The sequence below is a fragment of the Xiphophorus couchianus genome, chromosome 16 (genome assembly GCF_001444195.1).
Source record: "Xiphophorus couchianus chromosome 16, X_couchianus-1.0, whole genome shotgun sequence".
Classification (NCBI taxonomy): domain Eukaryota; kingdom Metazoa; phylum Chordata; class Actinopteri; order Cyprinodontiformes; family Poeciliidae; genus Xiphophorus; species Xiphophorus couchianus.
In genome coordinates, this window is record NC_040243.1 from 15,722,687 (window position 1) to 15,740,895 (window position 18,209).

Genomic DNA, 18,209 nt, shown 5'->3' on the forward strand with positions numbered 1-18,209 from the left:
ACGAAGATTTGGACATTAATATTTTAAATCCTTTGCCTCTGCATGGTCCAGTCCAGCACATTGACAGATTTCACGAATGCGCAGAGAAATCGAAAGGCTTCCACCTGTCGCAGCCCATCAGTGGTGCTGGTTCGGTTGGGGAGGGATGAGAGAGGGAGCGTGATAGACGGTGCGAAAGGGGAGAACAGCGCGCGTTCAGGCGGGACAGCAGGGCGCGCAGGACATCAGCACACCGGCCGGGTCAAGGAGCTGCAAGGATGGAGATCCGACCGGACAGGTTCAAGGCGGTGGCGGGGAAAACCTTGGGGAAAATTCACAGGTACGCAATCTAAACATTATTGATATTTTGACTTTTTACGCATGTTTTCTGTTTGGACGCGCCGTGCTCTGACCATTTCAGCTTTATTATAGTTTTTTTTTTTTTTTTTACTGTTTAGAAAGTTTTAGTTAAGGGGGAAAAATGCAGTTTTGCTATTTTTTACGCAACAAAAGTGTATTTTAGTGCACCGCTTTGTAGAGTGCAATGATTGGAAGTGAACGTGGATAAAAATGGGTCACCTGATGGAGAGAAACAATTGCTTTTTTGTTTTTTTGCTTTTTGGGGAATTTGGAATTGTCGTTTTTCTTCTTTTATTGTTTTAATTTCCATGTTTCTCCAAATGTATTTTTTTTTAGGTGTGGCCCTCAAAGTGGGGCTTCAGATCAGAAGAAAGTCTGGTTACATAATATGTCCGTGATACATTGGCCTCGCTGATATCTGTCTATCTATGCTCCTCTTATGTTTTTATATGCATGTATTTTTAGCCTTAATTACCCAAATTCCTTTATTTTATCACATTAAAAGCATAAATATTCGTCATCTGTCGTTTTTGGATATTAATCCACAGTTAAGAAGGTTTGGAAAGAGAGACAGAAAAAAGCTGAAGTACGCTCTAAAAAATAAAAAATACTTTTTAAAAAAATATCTGAAATACAAAACCCTAAAATCTGAAGGTGTTGCAGTCTTTTTGTTTTACCATGACTTTAAAACAAAAAGACTGTACACTGTAAATGTACATTCCTTTATACAAAGAGCCTAGATCACGTTCAGGGGCATTTCAGAGTTCATTTATAACTTAGGGGGAAAAAGAGCATTTGCCACTTCTAAATGATGTATTCAAGTGTCTCTTCAGTTTATATAGAAACTGACCTTTATGTGTTTTAAACTGTTTAACTATAGATATTAAAATCAGAATGCATATACTATAAAACTGCATCTGTATTTGCAGAAAGTCAGTGAAGTTGTGCAAGTATGTTTGGGCATTTCATGTCAACTCAAGAGTTGCGTCAGAAACTGGTTTGCAGACGATATTTCTGGGAGAAAATGGAGAGATTAAAGACACTGATAGAACCTCATGCAATACCCAAAGCTTTAAGCTTCCGCTCTCTCAGGATTTGAGGTAGCAACCAAACGTACAAATCCCGTCCTGAAATAGCCTGTTTTTCAGTCCAGCTGTCGAGCCATGCAAATCCCTAAACTCTCCCCTCCCACTCGCTCCATCCCGGCTCTATGTCACTTCCTCCTGTTTCTTCCTCCTCCTCGTCCTCACGCATCCATTGAACTACCAGCTGAGGGTCACCTGATCTAAAAAAAAAAACTCAAAGATCTCCTTCTCAGTATCAGATTGATTTTAGTGAACGTTTTTGTGACTTTTAGTGTCACACCAGCACAAGATTTCAAACAGATTTAATGTTTCCATTTAAAATTCGGAATCTGTGGGCAAACGAAGCAGCAAAATGTGTTCCAACACGTGGCGTTCCTGGTGTTTGCAATCTCTCCTCTGCACAGACAAAACCGAGATCCCCCCTCGATGAAAGCAGCCAGAAGTCCATCTATTATTTAAACATTTTTTCACTCAGAAAGCATCTCTTGTTTCTATATTAAACTGCAGTATAGGTAAGCACAAACTTCAGCCGCGAAAGGTCAAGTGCATTCCTTGTTTCCGCAGTAGCTAAACTCTCAAAAGAAGAAATAATCTATTTGCCTTGTACAAGGGAGACTACTTAAAAATATAATAATGCAGAATCATGGTGATCTAATATGTAACACAGTTCCTAATGAAACACTAAAAGAAGGAAGCTGAACGCATCGAGGATTGCTTGAGAGCTTATGGTTCACTACATAACAGGCAATACAGAAAATAACAGGTAATCCATATTTAATCCACTTGACTTGGAGCTCAGTGCGTTTTTCTGTTACTACCTTTCATTGTTCCCTGTTGAGATGAAATATTCAAACAACGGCAAGATGATTTAATTTACTCCTGTTTGGACGTCAACAATTTTTTATTATTTTTATTTTTTTTGGAAGTAGTGCATGTGACTGCACTCTTAATCATTTTGGCGTAGTTAACTGGGTCAATCTGGCATGTGATGGTGTGTGTGGAAGTGTTTAAGTTAAAAGGGTTTTTTATTTTTTGCAAATGACGTATGCAACATAGATGAGCAGTTTGGAGAGTCAGCTGCATCCACCCAGCGTGCTTCTTTTTTTTTTTTTTGGCTGCAGTGTTGTTATGCATGCATGAAGTCGGTCCAGCTCCACCGTATTGTTCAGCGCACCGTTCTGGTTGTGTTTTAACCACAGTGCCATGGCAACAATGGATAGTTTATTCAAGGTACCTTAAAAATGATAAGTGTATGAAGGTCACAAGTGTGGACACTCAAACACTAGAGGTGTGTTGGGGTGTGTGGGGGCGTGTGTGTGTGTGTGGAGAGTATGGGGGGGGGGAAATGCTGTGACAGGATGGGGAGGAGGGTGTCTCCCTGGGTGACACAGTCCCACCGAGACCCAATCTGTTCACTTCAGGGAGAGTGAGCAGCTCACAAAGGAAGGGGGGGAAAACACCACTTTCAGGATCATGAACAAAACACATTCCTTTGTCAGGTGTTTGGTGCAAGATCTCAAAATGTTGAAATCAGGAAATAAAGGGGATCAATTTCTCAACCTGAATGCAAACAGAAGCTGACCGGAGCTTGTGCCGTTATATAATATTTTCACCTCCCCTCGCTGGCTTTCACTCAGTCGCTGTCATCCTCATAAGAGAGGATTATGCAGAACACGCTGTGAATTGGTGAATTTGATGCACAAAGACAAGACCGAGGTCACTGGGCGTTCCTGCCCTATCACTGATATCAAATTATTGCAAATTTAAACGATAAAATCGGGCTCTGAACACGAACGTCAGCTTTAAACGCAGAACTAAGCTACTGGTAAATATGGCACATTTTATATTGTAACTTAATATGGAGCAGTTAAAAGTATAATTATTCATTTTAATCTATCTGCTCCTACAGGTTCAGGTTTGAAAATGTCCAATATGTAGGAATAATAATTTATGTGACTGACCTACACAATCTGATGTTCATTTTCTCAAACCTCTCTTCTGTCCTGAAGAGTAACAATTACACTAATTTAAAATACACACTTCTGGACTCTGTTTAATGATTTCCACTGGGTGTCATTTCATGGTTTTAGAGTAAAGAAACCAGAAAAAAAGTTTCATTGTTGCATGTAAAATGATTTAATAAGAATTAAAGTTTGTTATTAAAGTCTAATGATTAAATCAGTGTAAATACATACTAAGCTCAGTTCTGATTCCTGTGGCCCATCATCAGATCGTGAGCCTCCGCCTAGCCGATTCCTGCTCTAATTATGATATTTCAGAGAGCCAGAGGTCACGGCGCTTCTGCCTGCTCATGCTCTCCTGCTCATTAATTGTTGCCAGCTGAGACCAGCCAGGTTCTTGCTACGCTACGCTGAGTGGAAGTTCAGCTGATGGAACCTCCAGCTCCGTCGTGATAGTGAGGCTCAAATAAAGTCGAACTGACCTTTCATGTTCACAAACCTGCTCGGGTGCAGAAATGTCCCACGCTGTCTAGCCTATCAGACCCTGATCTGCTTTGCTATGTTGGGACACTAAAACGCTCACAGGGCAGAGACAGAGTGGCCTTTGGTGGGAGACACGTAATTAACATCCACTTTTCCTGTGGGCTGCCCTCGTTAGTCAGCAGCATATGCGTGAATGTCAAGCTGCAATCTGTCTTTTGACGCCTAATGAGGATCCTCCTGCAGCTTCCACGAACGCTGAACTAAAATTCAGCTCGGGCTCCACTCAGGGGGGCGGGGGGGGCGAGTCAGCACATTTGTTTAGCACACAGAAGACGGCGGTGTGAGAGCAACCAACTGGTTCAACTTGAGATGTAAACAATTTAGCAGCCTGACCTCAGTTTGGAGGGGCTTAAATAATGCACATATTTCTAAACAGCTTGAAATGAACTCTAAAAGAAAATAGTATGATCGATAGATTCATTCTTTACTCACTCTTCCATCATCCTTCTGCTCTCCTCCATCCATCCTCCTGTCCTTCCTGTCTTTGTGGGGGGGGGTTTAGACTCCGTACTTTAAGCTTGAAATATCTTCCCTGATTTCATGCTGAATTTTCTGTATTTAAACTTTGAAAGTTGGTTAAAAATGAGCAAAACATTTAAGAAACAAGCATGTTGATTTCCTCAACATGCTTGTTGGCTATTTATTTTTATTGTATTGTGACTTGCATGTTAATGCACATTCTGTAGCTGGTTCAAACTACTACTTATAACGACAGACATCAAAATACCTCTTGATCTTCCACTGTCAGACAGGCAAAACCCTTTCAAATTTACTCGCCTTCCCATGTTTACTCCAACAAATATGTTGAATTAGAGACAGTTTGGAAACTAATATCTTTACAGGATGTCAAAAGCAGATAAATCACGTTTCAGCATCTCCTCAAACATTTGTCGCGCCAAACGTAGAACATGCTGAAGCGTGTCCACCGCCTGCCTGGCCCTCCATATTCATTTCCGGAAGTAAATCATTTTTGTAATCCTAATCTCAATGTGGTGACAGATTAAAAGGGAGAGAGAAAGAGAGAGAGAGGCTGCAGCCTCACTAATCTTTTCTAGATTCTAAAACCATGTTGCTTTGCAAGTATTTTTTTTTCCATTTTCCATTCTTTTTATCAAATGTAATGAGAGACTTTTAGTTGCATTTCTCACTCTGTTGAAGTGGGTTTTCCTTGGTTTTCTCAAAATGTTCTGCACATATTTACTGATTTGAATGGATTAGCAAATAGATTAGAGAGTCTGCTGTATAAAGACAGAAAAGTAGAGGCGTAAAGGAGAATCTGCAAGCAGCATAAGAAATATAAACACATCATAGATGGAGCCAATTGTACATTCAAAGCCCCACAAGCCAGTGGACAGATAGGCTGTGGCAGATTATGGTGTAAAAAAGAAAAACATATGGAGTAAAATATTTATGCAACTCAAAAACATATTAATAATTGACCAGCGCCAGAGTCAGTCTTTCCTTCTGTTGGAGTTTGTGAAGAAGTTTTCCTGGAGTTTTGGCAGGTTGAAGAGGTTTTGCTACTGCAGCCTCGGCACTATGAGTTTATTTTATTTTATTTTTTTAAGCCCAACCAGCTCCTATCCTTCTGGATGTCATGTCTGCTGGACTGGATGATTCTCCAGCTCAATGACTAACTGGATTAGCACAACACAAAGTGGAGTTCTGAGCGCGTGAAGTGAAACATGATGAAGGAAAACCTACTCTCACAATCACATAGAAAACACAGAGGAAGCTGTGTTTGCTTTCAGGTGAATCAGAGGTCTGCTCGCTTTGTGCTCGTCTGTTAGTGGGGGGAGATCTCGAGCGAGGTTGTTGTACACAGATGGCCACTCCTCTGACTTCTCTGTTTGACTCCTGTGGAAAAATGTGACTCTGGAACATGATAAAAATAATCCCATTTAGTCAAACAACAACACACACCACTAAGAGTTGTTCATTTATCTTTAAAGATGAACAAAATATATTTTGTTTCCTGACACAAAGACAGTAGATTGTAAAGAAAATGGATTAAAATATGTTTATATGATGGTTTGTAACTTAAAATATCTAATAGCTTTTATAGGCAAAGCTTTTTAACAGATCTTTGCTTAACTACATCATATTTCTTGTCATACAAACTATTTTAAGTTGAAGAATTGCAGTCAAATGATCCTCATAGACAGTTTTACTAAAGATGCTCCAGAAGAACCTATTTTTTCTTGATCAACTCTGATCAATGATTGCCAGGTCGGACACTGAAAAATCTTTTCTTTTTTTTTTTTTACCTCTCCATTAAATGCATCAAACTAAGTGTTAGGTAGTAAACCTTCATGCAATTGGCCAATTTACCAAAAACACTCCAAGAGCGCATCCTCAACTAATCCAGTTTTAGAATGAATTAAAATAAAGAAATCCAGATCAGAATCAAATGTTCAGATATCGAAGAAAATCAGTGCCACTGCTGGACAGGAGAAACTTGATTCTTTATCTACTATCTTTACTTGGAAAATTCAGAAGTTTAGGTGGGTTAGTCTCACAGCTGCATGCCTGATTAAAAAACTGAATCTAAATTAATCAACAACATTCTTTACAGAAAGAGAAGACCCAAGAGAATGAGCAATGTCTTGAAAATCAATTAAAAAGTGTTTGATTTAATATTAGTTTACATATAATGTCAGGTCACAGTACATACCATTTTAAGGCACGGTTATAAAACATTTTAAAGAAAATACATATTTCTTTGTTTGTTTGAAGTATCTGTGTTCAGACTTTTTTATTGAATCTATTTTTAACCAGGAGAAAACACTCAGTGAGGTTACTATTCTCTTTTACTAGAGTCTGTGCTAAAACTGAGGCACAGCTTTTATTGATGAATAAACGAGTCCAAAAAGCAGACTTAGATCTAATATAGAGACAAAAAAATCCCAAAAAGGAGAAGAAACATATTTTTTGTCAATCTATCTATGAAAAAGTGCTACAGTTTTCTCACAGACCTATTTTTAATATATTTTCTTTGTCTGCCCGCTTTAGGCTCATTGAGAAACGACAGGCCAATGGAGAAACCATCGAGTTATCAGCTGAAGGCCGCCCGGAGCTGGTGGAGGAGAAGGAGCTGCCCGTAGTGGACTGCACCTGCTTCGGCCTCCCCAGGCGGTACATCATTGCCATCCTGTGCGGCCTGGGCTTCTGCATCTCCTTTGGTATTCGATGCAACCTGGGTGTTGCTATTGTTAGCATGGTCAATGACCATACGGTCTACAAAGGCAACAAGGAGGTGCTTGTGGTAAGTAGTGAGAAATAATTTGAAGGACATATTTTGCAAAAATGCAACGTGAAGGCTAATTTCTGAAGATTGCTAAAATTCCTTTCTGTCCTGTTCAAGACAGTTTTGCAGTCTATGGTCTTTGTAAAGATCATTTCTTTTATTTAGGCTTAAAGATACAGCTGTGTTCAATTAATTTAACATTTATGTGGTTGTAGATAAACATATTTAGATTTTATGTCATAATTATGAAAGGCTTGCACCGTTTTGGTAAAATAAATGTCATATATAAAATCCATCTAATTTCCAAATCAGAGTGGTTCTTTTTGCAGACCAGGATTAGGACACACCATAGGTAGTCACTTTTGAGACAAGTGGATAAATAGAGACAGAAAAGCAAAATTGTCTACTTGAACAGCAAAACTTTAAGAACGTTTTATGTTCACCTTTAGATTTATTGTTGCTGTGGCACCCGAAGATCCCCTTTGTGTTACAATAAAGGAAGAAAGAAACCTTTTTTATTGTTTAAATGAAAATTACTGAATGCACTAACAGGCAAGAGCCATGTTTTTATGTTCTCAATATTTTACAGTCTAATGCATTAGGTTACAGATCACTTTGCCAATATGGAATATATTACAATTCAATCAATGTTTTTTTTTTACTTCTTGTGAATCAGTAAAGAGGAACATCCATTCAGCCGTCACCAGTGTCATTAACAATGTTTTTTTTTTTTTTTTTGGCAAAATCAATACACAAAAGCACAAGGTTTAAATCATGGTTTTATTAATCAAGGTAAATCATTGGTTCAAGTCAGTTTCAAAAACTTTTTGCGATAGCTCAAATGAGGGCATCAGTATAGTTCAATGAAAAGAAATGTGTTGATTAGTTTTGCATCTAATAAAATGTTTTTCTTCCTTTCAGGCTGCACAGTTCACCTGGGACCCAGAGACGGTGGGGATGATCCACGGCTCCTTCTTCTGGGGCTACATAGTCACACAGATCCCGGGTGGCTTTATATGTCAAAAGTTTGCAGCCAACAGGTGAATATTCCCATTTCCAGCTGATCTGTGATCTGCACATGAACTTCTTCTGGTGCATTTTCAAAGTGTTTTCCATTCTGCTTTTCTTCTTCTGATGTTTTTGGTTTTGATTTATATAACCTGCATGTCTTTTATGTATTTTAAGAGTGTTTGGCTTTGCCATCGTGGCCACGTCCGTCCTCAACATGCTGATCCCATCTGCAGCTCGCTGTCACTACAGCTGCGTCATTCTTGTGAGGATATGTCAAGGCCTTGTTGAGGTGCAGTATGTGTCTATGTGCAAATCTTCACGCTGGACTTTATGCACAAGCATTTGCTGACTGTGCTTTGTCCTTCAGGGTGTATCGTACCCAGCCTGCCACGGGATCTGGGCCAAATGGGCGCCTCCTCTTGAGAGAAGTCGATTAGCCACAACAGCCTTTTGTGGTAAAGTTTTTTTGTGCGTGGGGGTGTGTGTGTTGGTGTCAAAATTTCATTTTGGTGTCTGGAAATCCCACCTGGAGCTTGCTGGAACATGGGATGGTGCAGCAAAAAATGTCTCTGAATTTTAAGAAGGCCTGTGAATAGGCCTGTCATGAAAACAAATTTTGCTGGATGATAAATTGTTCCAGAAGTCACTGTAATAACGATTATATTGTTGTTTTGAGACCATTTTTTAAGTAATATAACAGTAATGGCAAAATAATAATGCAAGAGCACATTCTAGATTAGTAAACTTTACATTTTAATGAACATTTAACATTGGAACTGAAATTTTAAATATTTCAATATTTCAATATTTTTAAATATTTCATTTAAAACATTTTAAATATCAAAAATAAAATAAATAAAACAACAAATCAAATGAATTTTGAAGTCTCTGTAAACAAAATTGCTCTTCAAAAAAGGGCTAGTTGAGACAAAAGCACCAAAGTGAAGACTTTTATCATCCTGTTTTTGGTAAAAAGAGAAAAGCTAAATCACGCCAATGGAAATTATTGAGTTTGTTTCCATTTATCATGCAATTAATTCATTTAGTGATTTTTATGACAGGCCTACCTGTGACGTTGATAACTATAAAATATTAGAAGACCATAGAGCACAAGTGTCAAGCTACAGTGCTCGAGGGGCGCTGTCCTGCAGGTTTTAGATGTGCCACAGGTACAAAACACTGGAATGAAATGGCTTAATTACGTCCTCCAGAGCCTTGCTAATGACCTAATTATTCTATTCAGGTGTGGTGCAGCAGAGGCACATCTAAAAGTTGCAGGACAGTGGCCATCCAGGACTGGAGTTTGACACCCCTGCCATATAGGTATGCTAATATAATGAGAGAGAAAGAATTTTTTTACATATGTGTTGTTTTCTTGTGCTTGTTTCCGTTTTAGGATCCTATGCTGGGGCAGTGGTGGCCATGCCTTTAGCAGGGATACTGGTGCAATACATCGGGTGGCCTTCTGTATTTTATGTCTATGGTTAGTATCCTTAAACAGTGCCTTGCAAATTTGTGCATATCCTTAAGAAGAGAACTTTACAGCTTTTTTTCATTACAAACACTATTTGTAAAATATGTTTAGGTGATATTATATTGGGGATTTTTAATGTGGCAAACAGAAAAGCATGACTGTGACTTGAAAGGCAAACGATTCTGGTTTTCTTGTTGCTATTTGCTTACTAATGTTTTCTAGCAAACCTCTGAGGCCTTCACAAATAGCTGGATTTAGACTTGAATGAAACAGCACAAAGCTGGTCTTTGAAGTGGTTAGTGGCACTGGGATTTTGTTTTGGGTTATCGGAGTAAAAGTGGCTGAACATAAGTTATCTTTTCAGACTTTCATTTTTCTCTCTTTCTCTGCTGTTCCCGCTGTCTTCGTCTCATCCTCTCCCAGGCAGTTTTGGGATATTCTGGTATTTATTCTGGGTTCTTGTGTCATATGAGAGCCCAGCAGTCCATCCCACTATCACTCCAGAGGAGAGAAAATACATTGAAGAGGCAATCGGAGAATCTGCAGCTTTTCTCAATCCCCTTCATGTATGCCGCTATATGACACTCAAAGATTTTTATTAATAAATTTACAAATTATAGAGGTTGAATGCTTGATGGACGGTGAATTATTCTGCTCCTATTTTTCTTTTGATGGCAGAAATTTAAAACGCCATGGAGAAATTTCTTCACCTCCATGCCGGTCTATGCCATCATTGTGGCCAATTTCTGCAGGAGCTGGACTTTCTACCTGCTGCTCATCAGCCAGCCTGCATATTTTGAAGAAGTTTTTGGCTTTGAGATCAGCAAGGTGAGTCTCAGAACACTTTTTTGTAGATGGGAAACATGGTTCTTTATGTGAGAATTCAAAAAACACAACGTCACTTGTGTGGTTGCACCCCAAAAAGTTTCTCATATCCAGTCAGTGGGGAGAGTATCTTCACCCACCTCCGCACTGACCTGCAGCCCCCAAGTTGGATTATACACATGGTCTAGTTTAAAAATCTAGACCATGTGTGATTGTCACCAGTTTTAGTTTTTATGATGTTTTAACAAGAAAATTAGAACCCTTTCTTTAATAACACTAATGATATATTGAACATTCTCCACATCTGAGGAAATAAAAACATCATTTTAACCAAACTGTCTTCTTTTAGGTGATCTTCTAGGTTTTCATGTGGGTGTTTTTCTTTACAGGTTTTTTTTTTTAATTAATATTTTCGGGTACGAAGCAGTGTTCTTTCTAGTGCAAAATTAAAGTACATTGATATTCCATATATCAGTAGCAAACACATGAGAGTCCAGGGTCAGGTCGACTGACATCATGCTAGCACTTATGCTAACAAGGATGCCAATTATTTTTATACAAAGGAACCGCGTGAAGATTTGCTCCCAGCAATTACAAATGATCTAATAATTCTGGGTTCTTTGTCAAATGTTTGCTTAGATGGTGAATCTTGTTGTAATCTCCTTGGCTTTACACTGAAATTAATCTGCTTTTGGGTGGTGTCTTTTTAGAGGGAATAGTGACATTATGAGAAAAACATCTAAAACACTCCCTCTCGTACCACATGCCACAGCATAAAAGCATGTCATATCCAGAACTCCTACGTGTTAAATCCTCCCACCTTCTTCCTCACCTTTCACCCCATTCAAGCTTTATTTTTTTAATCAGTTTCTAGGGCGGGTCCAGGCGTTGCCAGCTTACATGGAGAGTTGCCTTGAAATCCAGCTAAAATCATCTCTTACCTCTGTTTTTTTCTTCTCTATTAATTATCATGGTCTAAAATTGTACTTTTGGTTTACTATCTTTTGAATGTTTTGAGGTTATCTTCACAGGGGTTTCCAGTGAGCGGAGGGAGGACATTTAATCATTAATCACTCTTAAAGCAAATAGTAAAAATTTATAATAGCTCGTCTTCAGATGTGAAGGCCACATATCCACCAATAAGTCAAGACATGTCCCTGTGTTGTGTGTTATAGGTTTTACTAAAGTCTAAACTTCTGTCTTATCAGGACTCTAACAAGCCTATAAAAGTGTCCAAACAAAAATCAGAGAATGAAGGCATGGCAGTTTTATTTCAGTAGTAAAAACTATAGAGCGATTTTGGTGCCTTGTTACTGCAAAATTAAATTCCTCTGTACAAAACTTTTCCCCCTTTGGCTTTTTTTCTGGCTTGCTCTTATTCCCCACTGTTTCTACATGTTTTTCCTCGTCAGGTGGGCATCGTGTCAGCTTTGCCCCATCTGGTGATGACAATCATCGTGCCTATCGGAGGCCAACTGGCCGACTACCTGAGAACTCACAACCTGATGTCCACCACCAACGTCAGGAAGCTCATGAACTGTGGAGGTGAGAGAGCATCAGGCATGAAAGGACGATCTGTGGAGAAGCACAGGGAAGATTGAACAGAAAACAGAAAAAAAAATAGCTGTAGTGAGAGTTTCATCAATGAAAGCCACAACACTTCAATTATTTTAATTGGAACATTGTCAAATAAAAGCTACAAACAAACAGAATTTTAAAGTTGTAATATTATCCATATTTATAAAATGTGATTTTTTTCTGAGTTCAGAAAAATTGCCAAAAGATGTTATAAAAAAAAGGAAACTCAAAATAAGTTAGAAATTTACAAAAACTGATAGCCAGTGATTAGGAAAAACACTTCCTGTCTTGTGTTGTTATCTGAATTCGCAACGCTGTTAAATAAAATTAAAAATTAACAACATTCTAAACATAAGTGACTCACTTATCCACACCAGCTCCTCTTCTCAGCATCCATTAGGCAGCAGCATGCAGAATCATATTAATATTTCAGCACTGCTTAAAGGTCATATCAACATGTGCTAAAAAAAACACGTCTGGCATTTCTGACATATTTATGATGCACCACTTAGTAATCAAGAGCAGTGCTACAGTAAGAAGGAGTTTGAAGGTTTAACTGTGGATTTGTTCTCCCGTTTCAGGTTTCGGGATGGAGGCCACCCTCCTTCTGGTGGTCGGATTTTCTCACACTAAAGTTATTGCCATTACTTTCCTGGTCCTCGCTGTGGGGTTCAGCGGCTTTGCAATCTCAGGTAGGAAGCATGTTTTTAGTGTCTCTACATTATAGTAATCTTATGTCATTTTATCAAATAATTCTGAAAAAGAATGTTTTAATACAGCTTAGAATCCTAGAAGAAAACTTGACAAAGACTGCAAAAAAACTTTCAAGAGATTCACCTTCCAGCAGGACAACAACCCTAAACATGGTGCCAGAGCAACAGAGGATGTTTTAAATAAAAACCTATTAATGTATTAGGATTACGCAGACTAGGTCTATGCCTTAGTACAATTTAAAATTTGTTGCAAGAAGCTTTTCATCCCAAACGCAAAGAATGTGCAAAAAAGCTTGCAGTGGAAATTGCACCAAATGCTTGTTTATTAAGTGTTTACTCAAGGCACTGAACAGAAACGTGGCACACTTTTCTAAACCAAAATTTGTGCTTGTAGCAAGACAAGCACTAGGTATGAATAATTTGGAAGGTTTTTACCTGAAACGCTTCATCAGTTCACTAGAACTGAGGAAGTCTTTAAGTTGAGAGTTTGGAAATGAGCTAATGGGCTAATATTACATGTTTATTTTTCTTTTTTTTTTAATGATCTGTTGAGTCAATAAGAAGAAAAAGTTAAATAAACAGCTTCCACTGGAACACAGTGAAGACTCGGAATTTAAAACATTAGACAAATCACTATTATAGCACTAAGAGCTGAATCATTTCTGATGTTAAGAGAGGGAAGTTAGAATTTACTCTTAAAACCAAACTCAAAAATCAAAGACAAAATAGATTTGACTTCATACCACTTCCAAGAGACACTGAGATGGAGATGTAGAATCATGACTGTCCTCTTCTCTGAAGTAGGAGTGTAAATCCTGACACCACAGTGAAAATAAGTTATTAAAATCTATGGGACTCAAAAAGTGACCAAGTGCTTTTCTTTGATGATTGAGTTATAATTTCAGCATCCAAATTATAACTCATAGGCAAGGAAATGACTATTTATTGTAGAATATTGTCCCTTTGTGAAACAATGCCCTCTGAAAACAGGACAAAGAAAGACTACAAGGGTGCTGAAGATTGATAGCACTAATGTAATGATACTGCTGTGCAACCTATTGGCTTATTTACAAATGCAGTCTGGACAGCTGTGATGGAAAAAAATCTTGGTCATCAATAAAATAACAAGTTTGCTTGTGGAGAGCTGCAACTTTACTGGAATCCATATTAAAAAAAAGCTGCAGCTTTAGAAGGAAGAGCAGAAGGTTGAAATCTGTGAGACGCAGCCCAGCTCTCCTTCAGTTTGACTTTCTCACTGAACAGACTCCAGCAGTCAATGTGAAGAATAATTTATTACTTGTCTATGCCCTGAGTCTTCTCAAAGGCTTTGCAACTCGACAAACAAATGTTAATAGTATCAGTGTCTTATTAAGTTAGATCAGCCTGTTTCACACTCTGTATACCAGTTTCCTTTATTATTTCAGTATGATCTTTTGTTTATTTTTCTTGTATTTCCTTTTACTGCACAGAAACTAATTTCTTCTTTGTTTGCTTCCAAGTGACCAGATTTTTCTGTTGTGTCTGACGAAACCTTTCAAATTTAGTTGATTCCCCATATTTTCAAATCATTGTCCCGTCAGAAGACCCAATGAAGAATAATGTTCAATTTCCTGTTGTTGTTTAAAATTTTCTGGGATTCCGGTGATTTATTTATTCCATGCAGACCTACGAGGTTTCCAATGCCTTTAAAAAAGAAACAAGCATGTGGCATCACAAATCCTCTTCTGTGCTAACAGGAAGTATAACCTAAATTTCCATGTATTCATCCAAACCTACCTGGAGGTATCACTGACTTAAAACACTCAACTTAAAGGTTTGATTTTTCTAAAATCTGTCAGAAAATGTAAGTGCAAAAAAAAAAAAAACATGTATTTATTCTAAGGCTTTTAAAGCATTATTTTTAACCCCAAAATGCTGCTGTTTGTTTTTGCTTTTAAAGGGTTTAATGTTAATCACTTGGATATTGCACCTCGATATGCCAGCATACTGATGGGAATTTCCAACGGAGTGGGAACGTTATCAGGAATGGTGTGTCCTCTCATAGTGGGGGCCATGACCAAACACAAGGTGACCGATTAACTTCTTCCAATCTGTTCACAATGGTGTAGGTCGAATTTGAAACTAAGTTGGATCTTTTTATAACTTTAGACGCGTGAGGAATGGCAGTACGTCTTCCTCATAGCGTCCGTCGTCCACTACGGAGGAGTGATTTTCTATGGTAGGTATGGTCCGCTCCGAGAAATTGTCTGTTGGTTCCACTTAAAAGCAACAGGACTTCCTCTCCCTTTCAGGGATCTTTGCATCCGGGGAGAAGCAGTGGTGGGCCGACATAGAGGACACGAGCGAGGAGAAATGCGGTATAATCAATGAGGACGAACTGGCCAATGAGACGGAGGAGCTCTACCGTGGAGGCGGCCAGTACGGGGCCATGGGTCAGCCGGTGGTTGGTTCAAATGGAGGAGGAGGCGGCGGTGGAGGCGGTGGAGCGGGATGGGTTACAGACTGGGATAAGTCTGAGGAGTATGTGCAACCACCGGGATACAACTCATACATGCATAGTGGAGGGAAGGAGAAGGAGCTGACATAGAAGACTGAAGTGATTCAACAAAAAATAAGTAAATGAAAAGATTGTTTATGTAGAAGGATTGTAAAGGAGCTGTTGAGGTACATTGAGGACATTTAAGGACATTTACAGCTGCACATGTCAAGAGTCTGGATCTGCTATGTTGCAGGGGTGTGGGCGTGTGTGTTGGCGTGTGTGGGCGCATGTGTGTGTGTATGGGTGCGTGTGTTTGTGGTGTGCAGCAGCCAATGCAGTGAACCTGCAGAAACATACAGTTTTCATTTACAAAATCTGGAATCTTCTCCCAGACTCTCTTCCTGATCCTGACTTCATGGTGAAGGGCCAGCAGCTTTGTTTCCAAGCCGTTGCTGAGGAGTTTGTGTGTGAGAAAGAAAAAAAGTGGTGGTCTTTTGTTGTTTTTACATTTTTACTTGTAAGCATTTTTTATTTATTTATTTTTTTTCAATTTAAGGCATAAAACCGTGTCTAAATTACAAAAATACATTGTGAAATGGTGCAGCTTCATAGTTTCAGAAGAAATTACAAACATGTCAGTGAAAAGGAGGGTGTTTGTGTCGGCTTGCATCAGCCTGTGCACATAAATATAATCTGATTTTTGAGGGAATATGTGTGTGGGGGTGGGCGTATGTGTTAAAGTGTACCTGGTTTTAGCAGTGTCTCACCCAGGACAGGGTCAACTATAAGATAAACAGTTCAGGTCAGAGGTTTACATGCACCTAGTGATGCATTCAATCTATTCCTTTATCCAGCACCAGCTCTGTTTGGAGAGCATACACACCAGGTTCTCTAGACACAGTGTGTATAACAACATCCAAACACTTCAGCTCTGACTTCATTTCACCAGCGTATGTTCACCAAGTATTAAACTGGCTTGTCCGGATCTTTCACAGCCAATTTTTAAAAAGCTTCATCATGCTTTTTTTTCAGCGGTAGTCTAGTGCTGTGAGTTTGGTCTAACACATTTCATATTGTTTGCATGGGGAAAAACTGTAGAAGTTATTTTCCAGATCTTGCTGAAGCTCTCTGTGAGTGATCCTTAGCTTTCTTCACATTGAAGCCACGTTAACACTGCCACAGACTGACAGAATGCCTAAGAAAAAAAAGAAGCCCCTGCAATAATAATTGTTCATTTCTAGAGTGTGATGTTTTTATGTTATACAGAAAACTGTATTAGCTGTCATGTATGGTGGCAGAAGCATCATGTTGAGGGTCGGTTTTAGTGCCATTGGTATTTGTATATTGTCCAAAGTAAGCTGAATAATCAGAAAGGAAAACATTCTTCAACATCCAGTTGGTTCAATTTTGGAAACAGTTGGATTTACAAAAAGAACAGTGATCCCTAAAGAACATTAAACATGCTTTTGGAATGGAAAACTTAGGCTGACATTAAGAGTAGCAGAGACTTTAATCATATTTTAAAAATTGTGGACATTTTAAATTTTGATTTTGCCTTCAACCAAACCAAAAAGCAAACAGAATTATCCAATGACCTACAAACAGCCAGTGGTGTCTCTGCAAATTGTTAAGGGACATTTTAATTAAATTGTTTGCTGCATAATGATTCCACCCTTCATATTCATATTTACAAAGATGAGTGTATATAAATGCCTGACCTGAACTGCACATAAAAGCAGAAGTTTACTCCTTCCTATCTGAGACATGTCAGTAAATAAAGTGTCGTGACTTCACTGCTCATTTAACAGAACAATGGATGCTGTAAACCCTGACCTCACACTTCAAGGGGTCAAGCCTTTCCTTCTGTCTCTGGAGCTCCTTTTCTTCTGGTTTCTCTTTGCCTTTTTATTTTTCTCTCTGTCCTTTCTAGCTTAATTTCAGTTGTGTGAGTGTGTGTGTGGGTGGGTGGGTGTGTGTGTCAAGGGGTCAGGTGTCGCGTGTGCATGTGTGGCAGCAAGTGTGCGGTTGTGTCAGATGCCGGTGCTGAAAAATTGTGCAGTGAGCATGTTTTAATTTGCACAACTTTCCAGCCCTCTCTCTTTTTTTTCTACTCGTGATGCACAACAACATACAGAGTGTTTATTTCATCCATGCACAGCAAAGTGCAAACACGCAGAAAGAATGGTGACACAGATTTTAATCATAAAAGAGAAACCCACTACTGCCAATAAGCAAGCATTTTCTGGCAAACATTGTCAGTGAATGTGTAACCAGTCAGATGTTTCTTTTTGCACACCCTGTTATAGTGTCCATCTCTGTTTCTGACTGCTCAAGATTTCCTTGCAGACGAACTACTGAGCTGCCTAACCTGCTGAGAGCACTGCATTGAATTCATGAAATAATGCATGCATGCTCAAATACACAAATACACACATAACTCCTGCTTTAATGTTAACACTAGAATGGCTGGGTTTTTGATTTCTCCCTAGAATGGCTGAACAGGGCCAAAAGGCCCTGAGTCCACCCTGACGACTCTGATGGCTCAAATTAGCATTCTTCTTCAATTGTAAATGTGGCCGTTGACCGTCAGGCCAGAATGTAGGAATGTGAATAGTCCATGTTGGGGGTGGGTATCTATGATACCTGCAGGAGATCAGATCTCCTGTAGGTAGTGCTCTTCAGTTTAGTTTTGAAGCATACATGAAGTGTTTTTGGAGAGATGTGACCTTTTGCAGCTGATCCATGATGTTGTGCTGCATTATCCAGGTCATTTTGCCAAATGTACATAGAGTTTGCAAAACATACAATCTGTTTCAAAAAATATGCAAAGGTTTTTCTAAAAGAAATGAGTAATGTTTCTCTTTGAAATAAAGCTAAGAGGGTATTAATTCTGTTGATCCACCTCAAAAAAATCATGCAAAAAGTGTAAGCAAAAGAAATCTGGGAGACTTAGC

General features: G+C 38.8%; 1 protein-coding gene across 1 annotated transcript; it reads left to right on the top strand.

The window, feature by feature from the left end:
• Nucleotides 1-36: 36 nt before the first annotated feature.
• On the top strand, nt 37-17,705 carry slc17a7a (solute carrier family 17 member 7a). Its single transcript, XM_028042387.1, has 13 exons — nt 37-319; nt 6,941-7,193; nt 8,097-8,215; nt 8,361-8,475; nt 8,554-8,641; nt 9,583-9,669; nt 10,084-10,226; nt 10,339-10,488; nt 11,898-12,030; nt 12,645-12,755; nt 14,716-14,843; nt 14,925-14,994; nt 15,068-17,705. Exons 1-13 carry the CDS (start codon nt 258-260, stop codon nt 15,361-15,363), a joined length of 1,755 nt encoding a protein of 584 aa, XP_027898188.1. The 5' UTR covers nt 37-257; the 3' UTR covers nt 15,364-17,705.
• Nucleotides 17,706-18,209: the final 504 nt, after the last annotated feature.